This window comes from Drosophila ficusphila, unplaced genomic scaffold (assembly GCF_018152265.1).
Source record: "Drosophila ficusphila isolate 14025-0441.05 unplaced genomic scaffold, ASM1815226v1 contig_414, whole genome shotgun sequence".
Lineage (NCBI taxonomy): Eukaryota > Metazoa > Arthropoda > Insecta > Diptera > Drosophilidae > Drosophila > Drosophila ficusphila.
In genome coordinates this window covers 18868294-18890890 of record NW_025064328.1, presented here as the reverse complement: position 1 = coordinate 18890890, position 22597 = coordinate 18868294, and the positions used below count along the sequence as shown (strand labels likewise).

The following is a 22597-nucleotide window of genomic DNA, read 5'->3' as shown; positions in this document are numbered from 1 at the left end:
GGCATGGTTTTGTGGCATGATGAGCAGCCGATCGAACAGACCGACTGCCTCGATCCGATTCGATTCTCTTTCATCATTTTTCCGTTGCGCAGCTCACTTTTCTTCCGAGCCATTCTCATTTTCAATTGAAAGCCAAAACCAGCAGAATCAGCTTGGCAATTTGCATAGTAATTGCCGCTGATTGCAATGGAAAATCAGCCCGATCGACTTAGGACTTGCTGGGACAGTCCTGATTCGCGTTTGAACTAAGGAGCATACGTTAGCCAAATCGTCACTTTCAACTGTTATTGTTTCCGTCGAGGAGACCGCTGCTGTTGGCACCAACTCACCACAAGCCCAAGCCACTCGGGACTGAATTCACCTCTTCGCAAAATATGCTGCCAAGAATGGCATAATCACATATGTGGAACATTGGTTACTCTAGTAAACCATCTAGAAAATGCAGTGGCGGATCCACGGGGGGGGTAAATTAGGGAAATTTCCCGCCCCTTGGAACCACAGAACCTGAAAATTTTACTTGTTTGCTATGGTTGACTTTTCAAATATTAACGCTTTATTTACCTAAAAATTGGGATGGATAATTTTTGTTTTAAAATTTGTATGTATGTATTTCTCTCGCAATAATAAGTTTGAACCCCAAATCGAAGAATAAGTTAAATTTAAACCCCCCCCCCCCCCCAAGAATCGTCTCCGGAACCGCCACTGGAAAATGTCAATAATTAAAAAGTAAATAAAAAGTAGAGATGCACTTGGGATATTAGATATTTAATTACACTTCGTCACTGCTGGTATTCAAGGCTAATTTTTAATGGGTGCTGGACATACATTATTGTCCCCACAGGAATCGCTATCCTTTAAATGAATAGCCTTTGCTATTTCTTACCCAAAGCATAAACAGAAATTTTTGTAATAATTAAATCGTAAACTAATAATAATTTAATTTATTTTGTGACATGACAGAGAATAAATAAGCCACTTAATTTAAAGTCATTTGTCAGTAATAAAAATGTTTCAAATGTAAATATTTTATTTCATTTATTAACAAAAGAAAAAGTTAAGTTATTTGCAAAATACTCGCCGTCTTTTTCAAAACAGCGACTCGAAGACTGGCTAGCGAATCTTCCATCGCCGAATACTCTTCCGAAGAGCGGCGAAGCCAGCGATCGCTCCCCAGGTTTCTGGTTTCTTCGGACCGCCGCGGAGTCTTCGGGCTTCGCCAGAGTCAGTTTGAGTCGAGCGTTCGAACGGTGCGCACCTGTTGACGGTCTACCTGGTAGGTGAGCGCGGATTGTGGGCCAGCCAAGTGAAGAAGCCATTCGATCGGGCTTCGTGTGCGTGTGTGTGCGTGCGAGTCTATGAAAAGTGAATAACTTAAGCGGGCCCAAAGCCAAGAGCTGTGCATGCGTGTGAGAGAGCCGCAGAAAGAAATGAGTGTTTTTCTCGAAGTGAAGCAAACGGCGAATACGTAAACGTATACCGAATACCGAATAAATGATATTTGTGCGACCCGCGTCGGTAGTTGTGAGTGTAGACAAGCGAAATACTCGTACAACCGAACCGAACCCCAAGGCGGCAGCAACGAAAACTTCAAAAAACTTTCTTTTTTTCGCGCTACCTTTTTTGCCTCCACTGGCAGTTAGTTTTGTCTGCGGCTTTTGTTTACGGTTGCTGTGAAATTGGTTGCAAATTCATAATTTGTCCGCCGTTTCACTCCCAATTAGAGAGCCACTCTGGCCCAGGAGTGCTCTGAATTAATTGCGTTTTTCTCCGCGAGAACGGGCTAGGTTGCGCATCGTGTATCCGCCAGGTAGTCCCAACCGGATACGTGGTCCGCTGCAACCTGTCGGTCGGCCTACACTCGTCCGCTAAACGGCTGCAGGCCAAGTCCAAGTCCAAGCGAAGTCCAAGACCAAGTCCAAGACCAAGTGGTCTGCCCACTCCCGGTTCCCGTTCCCGTTCCAGCACTTGATACTGTTAGTTGTGCCATTTCGAGCGCACTTGTGCCAATTTTCCTGGCGGCAGCTGAGCGGGAAAAACGCCTGTCGCTCGATTTCAGCTTTTCGATAATTTAGAGCTTTGCATTCCTTCAAGCCGCAAAACCGCAACTGAGCAACTCGGTCCGGTCGCTGCCGAAACTCTAGCTGGAATTGGTTTTGGGTCGACGAGATCTTCAATTTGGTGTGCCTTGTCGTTTTCTTGCAGCTTATTCGGCTTTGCCCAGCTGGTGAAATTTTCCATTATTAGCGTTATTTATGTGCAAAATCTAATTGAAAATAACGTGCAACAGCGCTGCACGCAAAAACATCAATCAAGTCGCGCGATTGCAATCGTGTGATTAATGGAAACGCTTTGAGGTGAGTCCGAAAAGGAAAACCATAGACCAGGAAAATATTTTCGATTCAGTCTTGAGTCTAGCAGTTGTTCGGATAATACTCGTACTTTACTTTCCTGAAAGGCAACACTTTTAGCAAACCGACAGTCGTAAAAATCAGGCCTTATGCAACATTCGATTTCGTATTTCGGACACTCTTCTTTTCCTTCTCTCTGTCAACATGTGCCAACTCCCTTTTCTTGTTCACCTTTATCCACCTTCACCTTTCCCCGACTCTCTTGCCGGCTCAGAAAACGTTACGCAACAGACCAAGCTCCGAAAAAAGTGGCTTATGAAAAATCACATGAGTCATTTAGCCGAAGGAGACGGAGAGAAATGAAAACTAATTACCAGTGCAACTTCCGCTGGGTGTTGAAAAAGTCTGAAGAGCAGAGCCCGGGTCGAAAAGAAAGCACTGTTGATAAAACCGAAAAATGGCTCCGATGAAAATGTAAACAAGCGCCAGCGTGGGCGACTCGCTCAGTGGAGGAAAGGCACAGCGATCCGCTGAAAAATGGAGTCATTTAATGACAGCCCAGAAAACAACTAAACAACTGAAGCAACAGCCAGCGAACGACAACTCGCCCACGAAGAAAACAGAAACAGACGGAGTTTGTTGTGGTTTTGCTCTTCTGGCTGCTCACGTAAAACTTTCTATTTCACTGGGATTCTTCAAGCGTACAGCGTGGATTTCAAGGTTCCTTTCGAGAGCGAACCGCGGCAAACAAAGACACAGACCACCACAAACAAAGCAAAAGAGCTGCCAAAATCGGACCTGGACACCACAGAGGGAATCATGAATCATGACTCAACTGCAGGCGGCATATGACCGGTCCGATCCGGTCTGAGATCACGTACATATACACGAGCACTCGCATGCTGTAGCGGCAACCTTTACCTTTCCTTTCCATTTGCTACCTCCGTTGCCGCTGCTCTGGATGCTTTCACTTTCCGTCTAACGCCCGGCAATTGCTTCAGTTACAGCGGCTGGCGATTTGAAGCTTGTTTTGGCTTCTGATTAGCACGCTTACAGTTGGGTAATCTCGGAGATCGATTAGGGCGACAGATCGCTCCAGTTGATAGCTGCGTGCTCGCCTCGGAATTTCACTTTTGCTTTCTGCCACCTCTAATTGTTACTCGACTTTCGCTGCAGCCAATTTCTGAGCGTTGGACATCAATCAAAATTAGCATTTCAATCGGACGAGTTCGGTTAGTTGCCTGAATGGCACGCTTCACTTTACGTAACTGGGAAACAAAACCAGGTGTTTTCTAAAAGTGTTTTCTTTTCAAGCCGTTCAGATAGCCGGGTTTATCGACTTACTAAGCCGCTGCTTATGTAAATTATGTGACTTGCGGGGTACTGTCGTTCAATGCGGTCCAACCTTTGGCTGCCTGACGTAATGTCCACCCAAGACTCAATCTTTTAGCTTGTGTGGCAAGCTAAGTAGCCAGGGTTTAGGTTAAATACTGATTTTAGGGCAAATACTGTTCCGAAAACAAAGGACTCAAGACACGAACCTTAGAATCATTTTCGCTGTCTACAATCGACTGACCACCTTTCTCCCTCCTTTCAGCCTAAACACACACGGTTAAAGCCAAAATATGCCTCGCCAAAGCTCGGTTCGTCAATAAAAACAACAAATACCGAAAATAAATAATAGAAACCCCTGACAATAACCTCGAAGAGGTAAAGAGTGTGGCCGCGGAACTCGGAGTTTATGCAAACATGCGACGAAAGCCACAGAATTTAACACACAACACACAATCGAGTAGAGCCGAAGACAGAGGCGGAGGCGGAGGAGGGGCTCTGCGAGTCGGAGGAGGGGGCCGAGGCACTTCCCTGCCATCAGCAAGTTCCAACAATAGAATGCCAAGAGACCATCGACACTTGATGGCCGCGGTCGTGTCGACGTTGCCACTGGCTCTTCTGCTGCTCCTCGTTCAAGTAACAGGTAAGTCTCTTCCACAAGGGGAGCCTATTGGGGAAAAGGGGGCGGGGAACTCGACAGTGACATGCCCAACAAAAGAATCTCACATGCATTCAGTTAATAAATTGAACTTTAATTGCGGGGCCTGTGCCTGCAGCCAACTTTCTCGGTGTCGAACAAAGTGGGAGGATGAAAGTGGAGATAGCAAGGCCATGATCTTGAGGAAATCTTAGCGAAGATTTCTCAATTGATAAAATCCACTGGAGTTAGGCCATAATTGCAAATTGCACTGTCCGATTTGCCTAACGAATTCGAATAATTTATATTGCTAAAATGAAAAAAATAGGTTTTAAGAATAAACATGAAAGCAATGCTGCACTCTTATGTGCTAAATGCAAAAAAAATATGAAGACTAAATTCGATTGCATGCTCAAAAAATTATACTTCACTATGATTAACAATATAATAGAGAGGAAACCCTAACATAAATCCAAAATGCACTCTTGTGTGTCATTTAAAGAACCTACTTCATTCTCAATCGAAACTCCCCAACTCTAACCACTCCATCTTAACGAAGCGAATCTCTCACGCTTGTTCTGAATGGATCTTATCTGTGATAATCATATGTTTTCACAAAGGGTTCTGCTCAAGCGAGCATTTAGTTATTACAAACGGGAGATACTCTTAGACCTTCTCCACACGTGAACATAATTGTAATTCTAATTTGTTACATTTCCGAGGAATGTCGGTTCACTAAAGCCTGGAAAATAAGAAAGAATTCGCCCCGACAAGCCACCAGTCAGTTGATGAAGATGCTCGAGGGAGACTCATATATTTTTTTCACTCGTACTCGTACGTGTTTATTCTTCTCCACTTCTGCGGCTCATTTTCGTCTTCTCCTTTTTAGAAAGCTTGCGTTTGCTGCATAATTTATTAGGCGTTGCAAAGAATGCAAAGTTGGGGGAACCAAGGGGTACTCGGTACTCGGTACTCAGTACTCAGTACCAGGTACTTGGTATGTGAGTACCTTCAAAGTGTGCCAAACGTAATGAAGTGTGCTAACTGTACTGAGCTGAAGGTGTCTGCACACCCGCACAAATGCGTTCAATTGTCGAGCGCACCAAGAAGTTTGTTAATTTTCTTTTTTGCCACTGAAATACGGGCTTGACCCACTTCAAATCGAGATATGTTACTCGGCGACTCTTTCTGCTTTCGTGACACATTTCAAATGGCTTAAAAACCTCAAAACTGTGTCGATCGCATCTGCATCTGCGTTTTCTAGAGCTGATCGCCACGCAGTGGCTATGATTCATTGACCACTGCCCACGGAGGGCAGCACAAGTGTGTTGCACAATTGCGATTATTCATACCGGATTCATTGACTTTGCTTGGGCTTGACTTGGGTTTTTTGCATTTGTTTGGTTCCAATTGGCTTTGTCGCTTACAAAGTGCGTGACGTGCGTGAATCGAAGTTAATTAAAGTTTATTATGACTTGGGCATGCGTGGTTCATAATCGTTAAGTGACGATGAATCGGGCTTATGTAATATGTGAAAATGAAATCGTCATTAAGCATTAAGCTGCAGTTGGGCACATAAAAACTAATCAGAATGTAGGATAAGAAAGAAAATATCATGGATTCCTAACTAGCTACAATGAGACATGTACGAGTATATATTTTACGACGCTTTAATAATTAGCTAAAAGTTATGACTTAACAAAAGTTACTGCTAATACAATGTTTTTCGTTACTATTCATCTATAATTTATAGCATTTTAGTAATAATAATCAAATTGAAAATGGGTAATTTAAACAAAATAAAATCAAAAACCATTTTCGATTTTCGAACCAACGTTATTTCCAAATTTTAATTTTTAAATAACAATAACAATCAATCAAATAGTTTTTTAAATCACCTTAGGAAGTATAACGTTTACCGAGTTGTACTCCTGCTACGAAATTAGGAATATTAGAAAGCGTTTTTAAAAATTATATTATTCAATACAATTTCCAATTAAATTGTGTCTTTTGAACAGATAAATGTGTCAGCAATGTTGTTTTTTGTCTAAGATGTGGTAGTAGATAAATCACTGGACTCCCGTTAAATAGTAATCTAAGATGCTTTTTACAAACTCTTACTACATGTTGCCTTAACGACTTATCCCACTAACGTATTTTCCACCTAAGGACTCAGTATTTCCATAATCAGGGAAGCTGGTGCAGAGAAAACGCAAAGTGTATTTATTTGTGTTCTCAGTGCAGTGCTTAGGCGGAGATTTGTTGCTTGTTAATGCGCATCGAGTGCCAACTTCCCATGTGAACCCTGCAATTAAGCTTGGAGGCCTGGCTATGAGCAGGAGTGCAGTGGGGAGTGGACTCCGAGGCACCGCCGCCATTTACTTATGCATTCCATCGAGAGATGCTCCGCCAGGCAGCCACTGTAACCGCTTAATTGCACGAATCCGGCCAACTGGGGCGGGCAGCTCGGGCTCTCGGGCTCTCGGGCTCTTGGGCTCTCGGCGGGCTGGAATCAATTAAAGCTAACTGCACTGTTTACTGGGCCATTTGGAGCCGGGCCGAAACCTTTCATGCAGCTAATAAGCCGCATTCGCGTGGGGGAAGTGCAGGGGCTGCTGCCGGGGGAATTTACATAGACTCGGGCGGGAAAATTGGGTGAAGTGAAAATTATTTTACAGCAAGCTTAATTAAAAGAAAACAGAATCTCGGAGCGCCGGACTGTTCAGCTCAGTTATGGCTTACTGAAACAGAAAAAGGCAGCAGCAGCAGCAGCAGCGGCAGCGGCAGCAGCAGCAATAGTGCTACGGTTAACAGTTACACCCAGCTAACGGCTTTTCGGGGCTTTCGATACACAGAGCGAATTGAAATCTGAATGGGGCACTTGGGCCACTGGAAAAGTGTCAAAGAAAGCGCCATGAGTTGGGCTTTTGTCTCCTGAGTCAGCGAATCGCTTGAAGATCGATGGCTGGGATCCGATTCGGATTCGGGTTCGGTGGGGAAGTCAGCTGTGAGCTGTGACACTGTAACCCGCTGACTTACTGCCACAACCTGTTGGTTTTTCGATTTCATTCCCCTTTGTTCCCCAATTTTCCCCCCCAGACCCATCTTCCCCAGCCGCAACTGTTAAGCTGATTAAATTTTCAGATTAGCTGGTTCCGCAAGCAATTTTTTCCTCGCATTTTTTCTGCTTTTTCGGCTCATTTCGGTTACATGGCCCACTTGCCCGGAGTAAGTGAAAGAGGCTCCGAAGAGCGAGGGAAAAATATATATAAATAATCAAAAATTCGCTGCCTGATGAGAAAGGGGCAGAAGAAAGAAGCCGACCACGTTGCAGGCTGAGCAGAAATTTATCGCTTGACTCTTTATTGGGTCAAGAGGCAGGTTCGTTCGGCAGGTTTTTCATTTCTTCTCGATCTTGGCTTTGGCTTTTTGTGGATTCTTGGTGGGCCACCTGCTCAAAGTCGGCCAATGCTGATGCAGTTAATTATGGAATTCTTTAGCAACTCAAACAGGTGACTAGGAACTTGAATTGTGACAGATGGGCAAAGGAAAAAATTTAATTTACTAGCATCTGTATATGCAATTTGGTGCTTTAGTTGGTTATGCCAAAAGCCATCACTCCTGAGTATTGCAATTTATATTTATTTAATAAATTAATTACTTAGTACGGTTTAAAAATTTTTGATTAACAAAAAGATCTAATTTTCTGTTTACGTATTAACCTGAATTCCAGAATTGGTTATCACCAATCCCTTACTGCTCTTTATGGCTTCGGAAATGATTGTTTATTTCCATTTTCACGCAGTCAACTTTGAAGCTCGTAATCAGCTCACATGCTGATCTTTCGTATTCAATTAAGTTAAGCGTTTCTCCACCCTGAGCGGCGCATTCAATTAGAGCTCACGAGCACTGACTGAGTTGGGACTCGGATTGGGATGCGATTGCCCAATCAAAACATGAAACCGAAGCCGTATCAATAACTGCATACTTTCCCTTTCCCGTGAGAAGAGAAGCGACTCTCGGATTGGGATGCCCAAAATTGTACAATGAAATTCAGCACATCGAAAGTTGCCGGGCATGCTCACACACTCAGACTTTCAGACTTTCAGACATTCAGACGTTCAGACTGACAGACACACCCAGCGGCAGGTAAAGCCAACTGAACCCACAATTTATCTCGTTTTTGCTTTTTGTTTATTGTTGTTTTGTATTTTTGCTGGCCTTTTCCCCGATCTTCTTTAATGGTTGTCCTGGGGCGCTGTGGGCCCAAATTAAACTGGAGTGAGTTGGAGAACAGAAAGGAGCGCCGCCGTAAGGGAGGGGGAGGTGGAGATTATGGAGACCCTTATACTACATGTATTGGCGTTGACAATCAATGGCAATCAATGAAAATACTCTTTTTGTGCTCTTGCATTTTTTATTTGGGAGACCGCTTCGAACCGGTTCGCAGTGGAATTTTTTAATCTGAGAATCTTTTTGGCATATATTTTGGCATCACTGTATCTATGGCTTTCATTTCGCCAGACAAACACGAAACCAGAATGTTTAAGTTCTGGCCGGCTTGTACCCATGTCACAGGAAATGTTAAAAAACTAACCGTAGGCTTTCAGCAAAAAAGAACAAATTATGCGAATAATTTGGGTTGCAATAAAAAAATTGTAAGACATATAAAACCGTGCACTTAGAATAAAGAAATGGTAAAATTAATAAACGATGTTTTAAAAGGAATGTTTTTAAAATAATATGTACATATATATTTTATTGCAATTTGCATATATTTTATTGCAATTTTATTTTTAAATATAAATGACTTGGGAAACAAACTTCACACAACACTTTAATTTTATTATTGTAAATTTGTTTCACATTTTCGTAACTTGGTTTTTTAAGTTAATTAACTCGAGTATGTATGCAGTTAATTAGCAATTAATACTTTCACATGCCAACGCAGGTATTTACTGCGCCATTAGTCAACGCTCTCACAGCCAAAACAAAAGACTTAGGCAGCGAACTTGGTGAACTCACAAGCTTTGCTTATAAAACGATTCCAACGCCTGTCAAATCCAAATTCCAACAAATAAATAAATCACAAAAGAGCCTGGGCTTAGGAACCCGTTAAATGGGTGCAGTTAGCCGACTATCCAAACAAGCCAGAGACCCGAATGACACAATAATGCCCACGCTCACGCACACTGGCGCAGTTCCCCCATTTCTATTTGGCACGCAGCTAGAAGTAGCCCAATAAAAAGACGCCTGACTGACAGGCCTGTGTGTAAAGTGGGATTCTCGCCACACGGAGAGCCGGTTCTCTTGGCCACTTGCTGTGGACTTTTATTTGACACACAGACACTGGCAATCTTGGACTTGTCACAGAGCATTAAGACCATATTGGCCGGCGACTTGTTTCCGTTTGGCGACTATAGTTAAGCCGGCTACTGTGGGTACAATGACCCAGTTTCGCCGGAGAGATGGGAAATGTGGCTATTGGCTTTCAATCAGCGTATTTTAAGCCCGGCACTCGGCGCGGAATCGATTTGCCTGGAGGTTCGTCATCTGTTCTCCGACTTCAATTCCACGTTACGTGTCCAGTGGTCCATTTCTACTCGCTGAAAAAGACTCTAAGTAATTGTTCAATCAGCGCTGGAGGCTCTGCCACCTTCCAAGGCATTGGGTTACTGACCCAAGCCGAGTTATTGACTGCAAAAGTATTCCCGTGGCATGTTTAAGGGGGCTGGACCGAGCGCTATTTCAACTATTCTTCAGCATTCCCAGGAGATCGTGCAGATCGCTTATCGCCACGTAAATTGCGGCTAGTTACAGGGCTTAGTCTTGTTCTGGCCAGGCCATTAGGGGCCTCGATTCTGACCGGCAACGAGCGGTTCGCTCTCACCTGCGACTTAATTAAGCAAGTGAGACAATTAGATACTATAAGTGGCGGCCATTAATAAGATCTTGGGATCCCTGCGATTGCCCGGACTTTCTATTGATATGCGAGGATTCTCGCAGTCTTTTTGCACTGCACCGATTAAAGCCAGCAGAGCGCATCCAGGTTATAATTTCCCCCTTCCCGTTCTGCTTTTCGGCCTGGCTAAGACGGGCCCCACAGCAGGCAGCAGGCAGCAAAGCGTAACCAACTGCAGCAGCAGAATCTGCGGAAGCCTGACCAAAACAGAAATGCAGTCTGCACCGGACTGCACCGCCTCTGGCCTCCACTCGACTTTGGCTCCCTCTTCAGACCTGGCTGAAACGCGGTTAGATCAGAGCTAGACCTTGATTAAGGTCATTCGCTTTGGACCTGCGTCTGAGCGGCTAACACGAAGGATACAGCCCAGCACACTCGAAGAACTCAAAGTGAGATAGGGGTACTACTTGATCTCCCATTAAACATACATTAGTGCATAACATAATACATATATTGGATTGCGTTGTAAAAATACCCCACAGGTAATGAATGTAAGTTGTACTTAAATTTATATACTGAAATGGAAACAAATAATGCTTTTGTAAAGCAACTAAGAACCTGAGAAGGTTTGGGGAAATAAACCATAGGTAGCCCAATTACCATCTTTTGTTAGGTTAGTTTAATGTTTTCAACATACAAACAAACCTTAAGAAAACTTCCCTAAGATATATCCTTTCTGCAGAGCTGCAAGTAATTTATATTGTTCAAAATACTTTAGACGTATCTAAGTGCCAGGCACGAGCTGCCAAAGGCAAAATTCTCGTGCAGTGCCAAAGGCCAAGAGTCATGGCCATCCACTAAATATGGATGCGGAAAATCGGTTCTCCAGCGAAATGCTTCAATTTCACCAGACACAACTTCTTGTCGAATGGAGTGGTGTGGAGTGCAGTTTACCTTGTCTTGGACTGCCATGTGTCCGTTGTCGTCGTCACTTTGTTAATTGCAGCTCATGCATCTCAGCTCCGCAGCGGAGATACAGATGGAGATGGAGGTGGAGAATGGTCTGGCCAAGGCGCTTTTCAGGTTCTGCTCATGGCCAATTGTTTGTGCAGACAACTCTTGAACAACAACACCGACCAGTTGACGGTTTGATTGCACAAGTGCTTGGGCCCGGGCCAAAGATACTTTATTTGCTTTGCTAATGAAATGCCCAAGGAATGACTCTGCAGCTCCCACGAACGGAGGCGAGCTGGTCAGTCCGCCCCAGAACCCGGTGCTCTACGACTTTCCCTGGCAGTTCCATTTCATCCGTTGCCTTGGCTTGGGCCCACAACGCCCACAACGAAAGTCGAATGTCCGGAGAATCAATTAGCATTAAATCAAATTTTAATAGCCCGCCTTGGACTGCGTTAGACAGGGCCTAGAAAACAGTGGATTGGATTGGGCTCAGCCGATTCAAGTGCGTTCTAAAACCCCGAATTCAGGGCGTGCCAGCTGCGATGGCATTTCGAGATGTGGGACTGACCACGTATATTTTTTAATAGAAATCTTCGCCGAAGGGTCTGCGGAATTCACAATGGGACGGCCCATAAGCTGTGTTTATGGGCCAATTCAAAAAGATGAAAGAAGGTTAGGCAACAAGCTCATAAAATGGAAAAAGTGGAGAGAGGTGAGAGAAGTATTTTTGGGGGATTTGTTTAGATTTGTTGTCTTAGATTACTTGAATGGTTTTGATCGTAAGCAGTAGACATATCAGAGGTTGGAGAAATGTGAATGGATTGGATATGATTGGAATTTGTTAAGAAAAAAATGTGTATATGTGTGGAGTCATAGCTTTAAATTCTCAATTTATAGGCTTTATTATATATAAAGACAAAGAACTAGAGCCCAACGTCTTTTGTCATTTCTTAAAGAAATGCTTAAATTTTATACGAGTTTTCTTATTTTTCTGTGTCTGTGTATATTTATATAATTTTTATTAAATGCAATGCTTTTAAATACGAAGCAGCAAAAACATACATAGGGAATAAACTACAAAACACAGCTGGTACACATTTTCTTTTGAATACAGTGACTGCTGAGTAATGGTAATCGCTTTATTTCAATTGTCATTGAAATTCGTCTTCCTGCATAACTTACCTATTTAAATGCAATTACATACATTTATTTTTGGTGAAAACGCGACGAATTGTCGCCGGCATTTTGAGCAGACCATTATATGTTATTATTGCGCAATATTGCCTACCCCCTTCCCCCCGTAAAATATTCGCCTAAAGCGCACTGGGCAAACATGTCGTATGCGCAATGTTTGGGAACGTGTGTTAAATATCGAAGTGGAAACAGAAACAGAAACTGTCGTATTTCATAAGCAATTATCTCCGCCAGCTTTGCCCACATTAGAGGCGAGCAGGCGGACTTCATTTCGGTTTCAGCACTTGGCCACGTTAAGAAACAGCCGAAAAGTGCAGCGAAATAGAAAGTGATTTCTTGTCGGCAATTTGGAGGCGCTGAAATCGCCAATTTGAATGGAGCTGTAGTGGGCTTGTCATTGGGTTGAAGGAGAAGGAACTGCCGCCGGTGTGGGCTTGGCTTAAATGGGGAAAAAGAAAAAGAGACAGGGCACAAGTCGTGCGTCCTCGTCGGAGTGGCGTCCAAATTAGTGGAGGCAAGCACTGGAACTAATGACGACTGTTTCTGTTGTCTCCATGTTGTTGTCATATCGGGTGCATTCAACCCAACCCGACTGGCTGTGTAATAGAAGAGGGGGATCGGAGTGTGGAGGTTGGGGGTTTGGGGGTCCGGGTTTTACTTTCGTTGCGGCCTGGCCGTGAAAGTGTTGCATGCCCCGCTCCAAAACGGAATTCAATTTCGTACCCCAAATTGCGTTACACATTTAACCAGCTTTGTCCATGTCTGGGCATTTCACAGCCGCCGGCTCACTTTTACCGCCAACCGAGCCCAATCAAAATCCCAATCGCAGGCGCGCTTGAAAATCAATAATCCAAATCCAAAGGAAAACTGGAAAATTAACAATTCAGGCAAGAAAGTGAAAACTGTGTCGCCGCCTTTTGTTTTGCCTGCCCAAAAGGAAGCGTTAATTATATCAAAATCGCAACAAATACCTGGCACGAAGAAAGTGAAACAAATATTGTGTATTTCAATCAGAGTCGAGCCAGTTTAGCGACAGGTGAAAGTAAAATCTGTGCCAAACTTAATCAAAAAGCCCCGAGACCCACAAAGAGCCACCAAAGCCGCTCGGCAATTGGGTTAAGCTCAATAACTAAACGTGTTTCGGCGGGCGAGTGTGAATTATGATTGTTGTGCCAACCTTAAACTGGTTCTGGCTCCCTCTGCAGAGCCCAAAAGATGACATGCACCTGACAACCAACGGAATCGGGGGGAGACAAGGGCCTCACTCATAGAAAGCCAGCGGCAAATAAATCTTTTCGGGAAGGTGTCAAAGAATAGCTGGGTCCCACTTCAGTGCCGAGTGAGATCTGTGTTTGTTTGAAGATTCAAACAGCTATCGATGGTTTCGAATATCGCACCGAAAAGAATCACACAAAATTATAGTCATTCTCGACTAGCAGGCGGCTTATTTGCTGAAGCCAAACTTCCTTACATTGAGTTTTTCTAAACAATAGAACTTTTTAAATGATATGTTTTCTACTGGTCGATTGGAGTTCTACTTACGGAAGTTTGACTGCATATATAATATTAGAAATTGTTTTTGGTAGCCCCCATTTCTCTCAGTGTGATTGGTGCCTTGATGAGAGTGGGAAATTGCGGCCTAAGCTGCGATAAGGAGTGCCTACTCGAGATCTCTGCGTTCGACAAGGGGAGGTTCAAGTGCTTGTCCCCATTCGATTGCCATCTGCATTCTGCGCGACTACAATCTATATTTAAGTTGCCCGTGGCGGTTCTCATTTATCTGCCATATCCGAGGAAAATGATGAAAATCAGCCGCGCAACAACCTCGGCTGGCATCTTTTCAACGCTTGACGTAGCAATTTGTGAAATTCTTCCGAGGCTGCCAAGCGAGTGCAGATTTGGCCCGAGGCCATGTATCTAAGTACCCACGTATTTGTATCTGCGATTGCAGCCAAGAGATTGTACGTCTGTTTGTGTGCCCCGGGTAATCAGTAACAGGCCTTCGCCATTGTGACAGATATGCGAGCCATCAGCTATATCCACATGCCCCGCTTGCAAGCCCACAATTTTGAAGGAAAACCCACTCAATTATATGCAAAGAGAGTGAAAAGAACGCGGAGCACAAAGACGCGGCGGCGCAGACTTGACATCGAAAACAAATGATGCCTGGCAAAGCCTGCGACAGAGATTGAAACTGATCCGAGTCGACGGGCTGCCCTTTGTTTGTTTCCTCCCAAATGCAAATGAATCGCGTTGACAATGACGGAGTGGCAGGAGGGAGGGGCAACCAGGTTGGGTTCGGTTGGAGTGGCAAGGGCAGGTGCATGGGGCAAGTGAAAAGTGAAACCGCCAATGTGAAGATTCTTCCGAAGCAATGATGGATTCAAGGGAAACCGAGCATCGGAATGCGACGCTCTTTTCACTGAAATCTTTCCCTTTCTTCTCGTCTTCTTGCGGTATAAAATGTCATGCATCGTTTAGGCCATTCTCAGTATTGACAGATAAAGAAGGCCGGATTAGATAGTGATATGATTGAATATAAAATGTCATGCATCGTTAAGGCCACTCTTAATATTGATGGATAAAAGAAATACGATTGAAAAACGTGTGAAAACAACCCGTTTAATTTGAATTATTGTCAGGAGTCTTGGGGAGAGGTTTTTTCTTCTGTATTATCACTTTCAATAAATTGTAAGCAAAGAATATTTTATCGAACTTTTTTCATTAAAAATATGTACCATGGTGTGTCTTAGTCATGTTACCCATCTTTCTATTAAAATTTGAAGTATTGTAATTCTTATATTTTTGTAATATGTATTTTGAACGCTTTTTGCTTTTATTTAACGATTTTATGTTGGCTAAGGAATTTAGTGAATAAAAGGGATCCAGAAAATTGGAAAGTCTTTTATATATCATTAATAATATTATATGTTTATAATATTTAATTTACACATTACTTCGATTTAGTAGTGAAAGTCATCAGAAAGGACCCTAGTGCGCATTACACACTGCTCCTAAAACAAACATGAGTTGGATATGCAAAAAAAAAAAAAAAATAAAGATGTCTTAATATCCTCAAATCCTTTTAAAAATATTGGGATCCCAAATTTCCTTGATTTTTTTTCCTTATACTTTCTAACAAAATGTTTTTCCCTCGTTTTTTAGCTGGCCAGCAACAGAGCATCTCGCAGATATCGCCGAAGTCGAGCAGCCATCGCAGTCCGGCCCGCCTGAGCATCGAGAGCACCGTGGCGGACTCCATAAACGGACTGGCAGAAGGACTTTCAATGCCCCATGGTGTCAATGAGAACGAGGCGCGGGCGGAGCGAGTGGAGCGCTCGGCGTCGCCCATCCTGAACGACCGCCAGCCCATGGGACCCAACGACGTCAACTTCCCGGAGGACCTGGAGAAGGACGTCTCGGCAGGGAGGTACTTCCACTACAACATCAAGCCGACGGGCACCTTCGACAACCAGGAAGAGCAGCCTGAGCGAACGCACGCGGGGATCAGGGCCGGGAAGACGCTCTCGGGGGGGCGGCAGCAGCTCGGAGCAGTCTTTTTTAGGGCGGGGGGACCTGCGACCGCAAGTGTCGGGGTCCCCGATCCGGCCGAGTCCGAGCAGTTCTGCCACCTCAGCGACGCCGGTAGCCAGTGCCACCCAGTCGCCGAGTAACCCGCGCCAGAACGGAAACCCCGACATCCAGGACATCATCACGGGAATCGTTAAGCTCCTGAACGGCAACGTCAATGTCCACGCGAATACCCAGGGGGTGAGGCGTCCCTCGGCCAGCAGGATCAACAACAGGGGTCCGCCGAGGATCTCCGAGGCCCAGAACCTGCCCATCGACTACGAGGCCCAGAAGCCCGGCACTTCGATGCGACCGCCGCCGTATCCCTTCGACCGACCGGACCGTCCCTTCATCACGGGTGTCCCCATTCCGGAGCAGATCGTGCCCGTGCGTCCGGGGTTCGTGAGCAACCGTCCGCCGTGGTACCGCAACAAGCCACGCCCACCGATTGCCACGAGTGTGGGCGGCAACCGGAGACCGCTCCCGCAGTACAAACCGCTCCCGGCTCCGCAGGTCCAGACCCAGACTTCTGCCCAGCCCCAGGAACCGATGGACAAGAAGAACGAGCAGGAGAAGGAACAGAGTCAACCGCAACTAGGGGAAGATGTGGTGCTACCAACGGACACCACCTACGACTCGGAGTTCTCCAACGAGGACGCCAACGCCCAGTACATCGAGGTGTCCGACCAGGACACGGATGCCACCAGTGGTGGAGAGGTCGAGGATGAACTGCAACCGCCTCCCGCTCCACCGTCCACCACCAACAATCCCCCAACTGCACCAACCACTCCGTCGAAGAAGAAGCACAAGCCGAAACCAGTGGGTGAAAAGAGGAAGGAGTCCCCCGCGGATGAGGGCTTCACCACCACCATCATCGAGACCAGCTCGGTGGTGCACACTGTGATAGGCATGACCTCCACCTATGCGCCCATGTCCATGGACAGTTCGGAGAGCCTGGGTCTGGATCCCTCCACCGAGGAGGTGATCTTCATGACCGCCAACCGAACACCCGGGCTGGAAAACAGCGCCACCTCCTCGCTGACCATCTCCTCGTCCTCGAGTCCCGCTCCAGTCATCCAGCCCACGTCCTCCACAGAATCCACTACCACCAGTACCAGTACCAGTTCCAGAACGACCACCACCACCAGCTCCATCTCAACCACCACCACTACCACCACCACCACCACCACCAACCCACCACCTGCCTCGAGTTCCACGGAGAGTGGGCCGCCTAACAGTTCCAATGCTAACACCAATGCCACTCCGCCCGCCCCCTACCATCCCCGTCCCGGGATCGTCCTCGATGACCCCGAGTTCAAGCCCGGCGGTCGGCCACGCCCACCCAACCAGCGGCCGCCCAACGCCCAGCAGACCCTCCCCCTGCCGGCGGTGCAGCCCACGCGGCAGCATTTGCCACCCGGCTACGGGGAGATCTTCGACGTGACCCTGTCCGCCATCCAGGGACCGGGACCCAAGGGCAGCGGCTCCCAGCAGACGATCAACATCAAGCCGTACGGAACCTACGCGGCGGGCGGAGGGCAGGGCGACATCATCGTGTCCGCCTCAGGTGACGACGGCTTTGTCTCGATCGACGGCAAGCGCACTTACATCAATCTCTTTGGTGACCCCACAGATGCCCCAGCGGGAGCCACCTCTCCGGCCACGCGACTGCCCCAGTTGCCTGGCTCAGGATCGGGATCGGGATCGGGATTGGGATCAGGATCGGGATTAGGATCGGAATCGGGATCGGGATCAGCAGCTAGTGCCAGCAGTGGTAGTGGTAGTGGTGGCTCCAGCTCACCTGCTGTTCCACCGAACGCGGTCACCCAGAGCAGTGGTGGCTACGTGGTGCCCGAAACGGAGGTGGTGGACCTCCAGGGACACAGCAAGCCCCAGGGAGGAGGCCCTTCGACCACGAATGCAGGACCCACGAGGCCCCACTACCGCCAGAGGCCGACGCAGCCGCCCGTGAGGATCGACACCTGCATTGTGGGCGACGATTCCACCTGCGATCAGGCGCAGCACGAGCGGTGCAAGACGGACAACGGCGTCTCCAGCTGCCACTGCAGACCAGGTGGGTGACTTCAAGGGGGATCCCCAAAAAGGAAGGTTGAACTAAATGCAATTCATCGTTTTCTTAAAGGATACTCCCGGCGAAAGCACCGGGAACCGTGCCGACGGGTCATCTCATTCCATCTGGGCATGCGCGTCGACCGCATCTACGAGCACCGAATTGTCTGGGACACCAAGTTGATGGACAAGCACAGCGAACCCTTCGGACAACTCAGCTATGAGTCCATAAGAGCGGTAAGTTGTTGTTATGCGAATGGAGAGTTCAAAAAAGTTATCCCTTCAGAATTTTTCGTTTAAAGTCAAACATTTCTTTAATTTCTGTAATTTGGTATACAAATCAATGATATTAACATAATGAAATACTAAAGATTCCTTTTCGTACTATCTGTAAAACTGTTGTAGGATAAATTAACACAATGGGATGTTATGAAAAATTTCCATCCCATAAATCAGATAAGATTTTTGTGACTCTTAAGTTTTGTGACTCTTACTTTTGTTTTGTTCTTTAAAAATCACATAGAGTTCTTATTTTATTATGAAGAAGATTCACATTTTTATCTGAATAGTTTTTAAGGGAACATTTTTTAACATATTCACTTAATTCAACCAAAATATTGTGTCTTTCAGCTGGACTCCGCCATGTCGATGACGCCCTACTCAGATGAGTTCATGGAAGCGAAGGTGAACAACATTTACCGAGGCGATCCCAACTTGGGTGGCAGCGGAGTGTACGTGAACATGACCATCAAGGTATTTACTCCCAAAATACTCGTGGAGAAACCAGATTTATTCTCTTTTCCCTACTCCAGCTGGACGAGAGTGTGGAGACATTGCGACCCAATCTGCGAAGTGACGTTCAGAAACATCTGTTAGGAGTTCTCCACCGACGAAACAACAACATTGGCAACTCCGTGCTGTACGTAAGTTCTCCCGAAGGAGCGGTGTCCGCCCTCCAGGATTTGGATGAGTGCCAGTCGCCTGAGCTGAATGACTGCCACTCTGGAGCCAGTTGCACGAACACCTGGGGCAGTTTCCGCTGCGCCTGCGAGGCGGGACTCCGGGATCCGTGGGCCGACCAGCCAGCGAGATCCGGACGAGAGTGCCAGGCATGCGCGGACTCGGTTTGCAACAACCATGGCACCTGCAGTTACGCGGAGGACGGATCCCAGGTGTGTTCCTGCGACTCCAGCCATTATGGAGCCCAGTGCGAGATCGACGGCGAGGTGCTGGGCGTGGCCATCGGCGCCTCCGTGGCGGCCATCATCATCATCGTCCTGACTTTGGTTTGCCTCATTATGTGGTCTCGGCGTTGGCAGCGGGAGCAGAAGAACGCCATGGGTTCGCCCGTATTTGGTTACATGAACACCGCGCCACTGAAGTCCGCCGGATTGCCACAGGCTGGTTACCAGGTTACTTTGGAGGACCGCATGCGATGGGCGCAGATAGCTGATGTCATGGCTCAAACCAATCACTACGGGGTAGGTAGCTGGCAAACATTACTGATGCATTTTTTCGCGGATGAACACCTAGAAAACATTTATTGAGGTCAACTCTTTGGTTTCTTGTAACCGATGAATCAAATTGGAACTTTTTTAAACCGTCGTTTAAGTTTTGTGAAAATTTTGTTTTAAGAAACAAATGCACTATCATGTATTATTTACTAATTGCGCATTTTGTACCAGCAGGCTGAGCCCATTGGACCCACGCGACCCTCGTCGGCGATGTTTGCGTACCCCACCCTGGGAGCCATGGGGATGGGCACCTTGGGCGGAATGTCACTCCAGAGCACCATGCAGATGCACCCCAGTGCCACGCTGGCGCCTCCCGTGCCCTTGCCCAGGTACAAATCGGTATATAAAACGTGTTTTGAAACGCATTCTGAGTCCCTTTTTCTTTGGCTTAGAAGACTTGGCCTGGGTCCCCGCTCAAATGGAATGAGAACCCTGGAGAACTCCAGTTCGAGCGAGGAGGAGGATCGCGCCGATCTGCTGGGGCGCAACTTCCAAGTGCCGCGCCCCAAGAGTCGCAGCAACGGCAGCATAGCGGTAGGAAACGAGTTCATTGTCCTTAAATGGGAATAGAAGAGCGCTGCATTCAGGTGACCCGACTGTGAGGCAACCAAAACTAACTAACTAACTGTGTTCCTAAAAATATTTCACATTCCCAGGGACTAACATTCAGTCATCTAAGTGTGTAAAGCTCTAACCAAAATGTGCAAGTTAACGTTTTTCTTAAAGGCTAAATTTAAATCATTGTAAAAACGTAATACAGAATTATATAATATTTTAACTAAGCGAAACAAATGTCGCTCGTGAGAATCATTAAATTAAAATACTCAAATAGAGAACTAGAGTAAGTAACGCGTTTCATAAATAAAATTCTGATTGACAATTTAGAGACGAAAGTTACAACTTTTACAAGTATTAAATATTCAATTATTTCGGTAAAGAAATGGGGTGAACAAATTTACTTCATTGATACAACGATTTTTTAACCAAATTAGAGAGTGAGGATGGGAGTATTGGAACAGTCTTAATGCGAGATTTGTTTATCTACTAAACAGGCCTTTCTGCAGAAATATTAACATAGAGAGAGACCCACAAAAATATTATTATTAAAGAAACCCACATTTTCTCTCCCCAAAACAGAACCAATCTGGCATCTACTACGATGTGGACTACGAGCCGTCTGGCAACGGGATCGGCAACTCAAGCGTGGATCACCTGTACGGGTCGCACAACCAGTCGGCGACGCACTCGTCGGGCCACAGCCACATCCCGGGACCCCAGGGCATTCCCATGAGCACGTACACCTCGGGACGAGCTCCCAGCAGCTACTACATGAAGTGACCTCCCGTCGGAGGAAGATCGAAACCCTGTACATATGCAACCTAGGTTAAGGCGACTAAAACCCTTTTCCACTGCAGTCCCCGCGGCGACTGCAGCTGAGACGCGTTTTGAAGGACCCTTTTTAGCATGAGAAACGTAGACTTAGGACTATCAGTAGGCTCCATCTAGACGTACACGATGCAAACAACAACTAATCATTAATTTTAGACCCTATTTTAAAAACTTAAATTATTTCACTGCTGTCCACTCAAAGTCAAAATCCCTAAAATAGTTGCTTAGCTTACTTTAATGTTTTAAAATTTATAAACTTAGTTAAGTTCATGTAGCGAAAATGTCTGTTTATGTATATAAATAAATAAAAGATCTGAATTTACCGTGGATATTAATCGCACTGCCAATGGACAACAAGGGTTGGAGTTATAAATATAGGTAAGCTTTGTAAGCAACTCAATATTTCAAAAATTGGCGCCGAATGCATCTCAAACTGTAAGACTGACTGATAGGTAGGTTTGTCCCGCTCTAACATAGGGGTTGAGTGCGAACGTGCTTAAAACGGTTGTTAGAGCGAGAAAACAGCTGCTTATGGTGAGAGAAGGAGAACTAGCATAGCCCCACAGATCAAATGGCGCGAAATTTAAATTTTCGAACCAGGTCGAGAATGAAAACCACTTGATAATAAGAAGAGGATTAAAGTATTATATTTTTCATACAAATGTTGGTTGAGAAATTTTGTATAGCTTAAACCTTTTTGTTTTCAAAGGCTGTCAAAAATATTCCTTCCGTACAGAAGAAATTACTATAATAGTAAAGCAAATGTCTTGGAAAAGAAGAAAAGTTAAGATTTAGGAACACTATTTTTAATTTTCTTAAATTTTCCAATAGTTACGACCTGAAATAAAAAAATCTTTTTGTTTGTGAAAAGTTGTTTCATTAAAAATGAACCAGTGAAAACTTTTATCCATTTTCGCTTCATTGGTAATCACGTCGCCTTCCGTTGAGGGTATATGAATTATCACATTTCACGTAAGAAGAGAGAAAAGACGCGCAGTAATTTATGACAATTTTCGGACGCTGTCTCCGCAGCGCAGTTCACACGCATAAATAAGTTTGGGTAGCTGATAGAATGAAGAAAGTAAATTTTGAGCGTCTGCGTGTGGCAAGTTCACCGGTTGTTGAAAGACGTGAAGGCGTTGAAGTCTTCTTACGCAACACACAAGTGTGCGGCGTCGTGCCGCAGGTCATACAGTGAAATATTAAAAAATTTTGGATGGAGATATTAATTTTAAGTTCCTTTATTTGCTTGTGGAGAAGTGACTTTAATAAACATAATGTATAAATTTTTCTTTTTATAAATTATGTTTAAAAAAAAAATACAATAAAACAATAAGCATTTTGATTTTCCCTTATTGAACCCTTTTTTTTAATAAGTAACGTTTAGCATCTCTTTCCTGGTTATACGAAAACTCAACGATAAAGTCTGCCTGATAAAAACATAGCGATTAGGAAATAAAATTACATGTTACAGATATGTCACGTAATTGATGGCCACGTGAAGGGCGGAGAGTCGGCGAGGCAAACTCTTCGCAACCCGAGAGATCATCAATTTTGGCCATTATTTGTCGCTAATTTGTGTGTGGATGCGTCGAAGTTCAATGCCGCACGGGGCTTCAAAGTGGCGCTACCTAATTAATCGGCGTTTCGCCAATTGCTTTTGTTTTTTTGGCGGGAGGTCGAA

General features: G+C 45.4%; 1 protein-coding gene across 1 annotated transcript; it reads left to right on the top strand.

Annotated features, from left to right (window-relative positions):
• The first annotated feature begins 2202 nt into the window (after positions 1–2202).
• On the top strand, positions 2203–21242 carry LOC108094316 (mucin-12). Its single transcript, XM_017194854.2, is given in 11 exon segments — positions 2203–2354; positions 3946–4323; positions 15536–15900; positions 15902–17507; positions 17574–18014; positions 18084–18247; positions 18641–18763; positions 18823–19491; positions 19696–19853; positions 19917–20058; positions 20662–21242. Coding segments are annotated over 10 exon segments (4095 nt in total). The 5' UTR covers positions 2203–2354; positions 3946–4097; the 3' UTR covers positions 20863–21242.
• The last annotated feature ends 1355 nt before the right edge of the window (positions 21243–22597 follow it).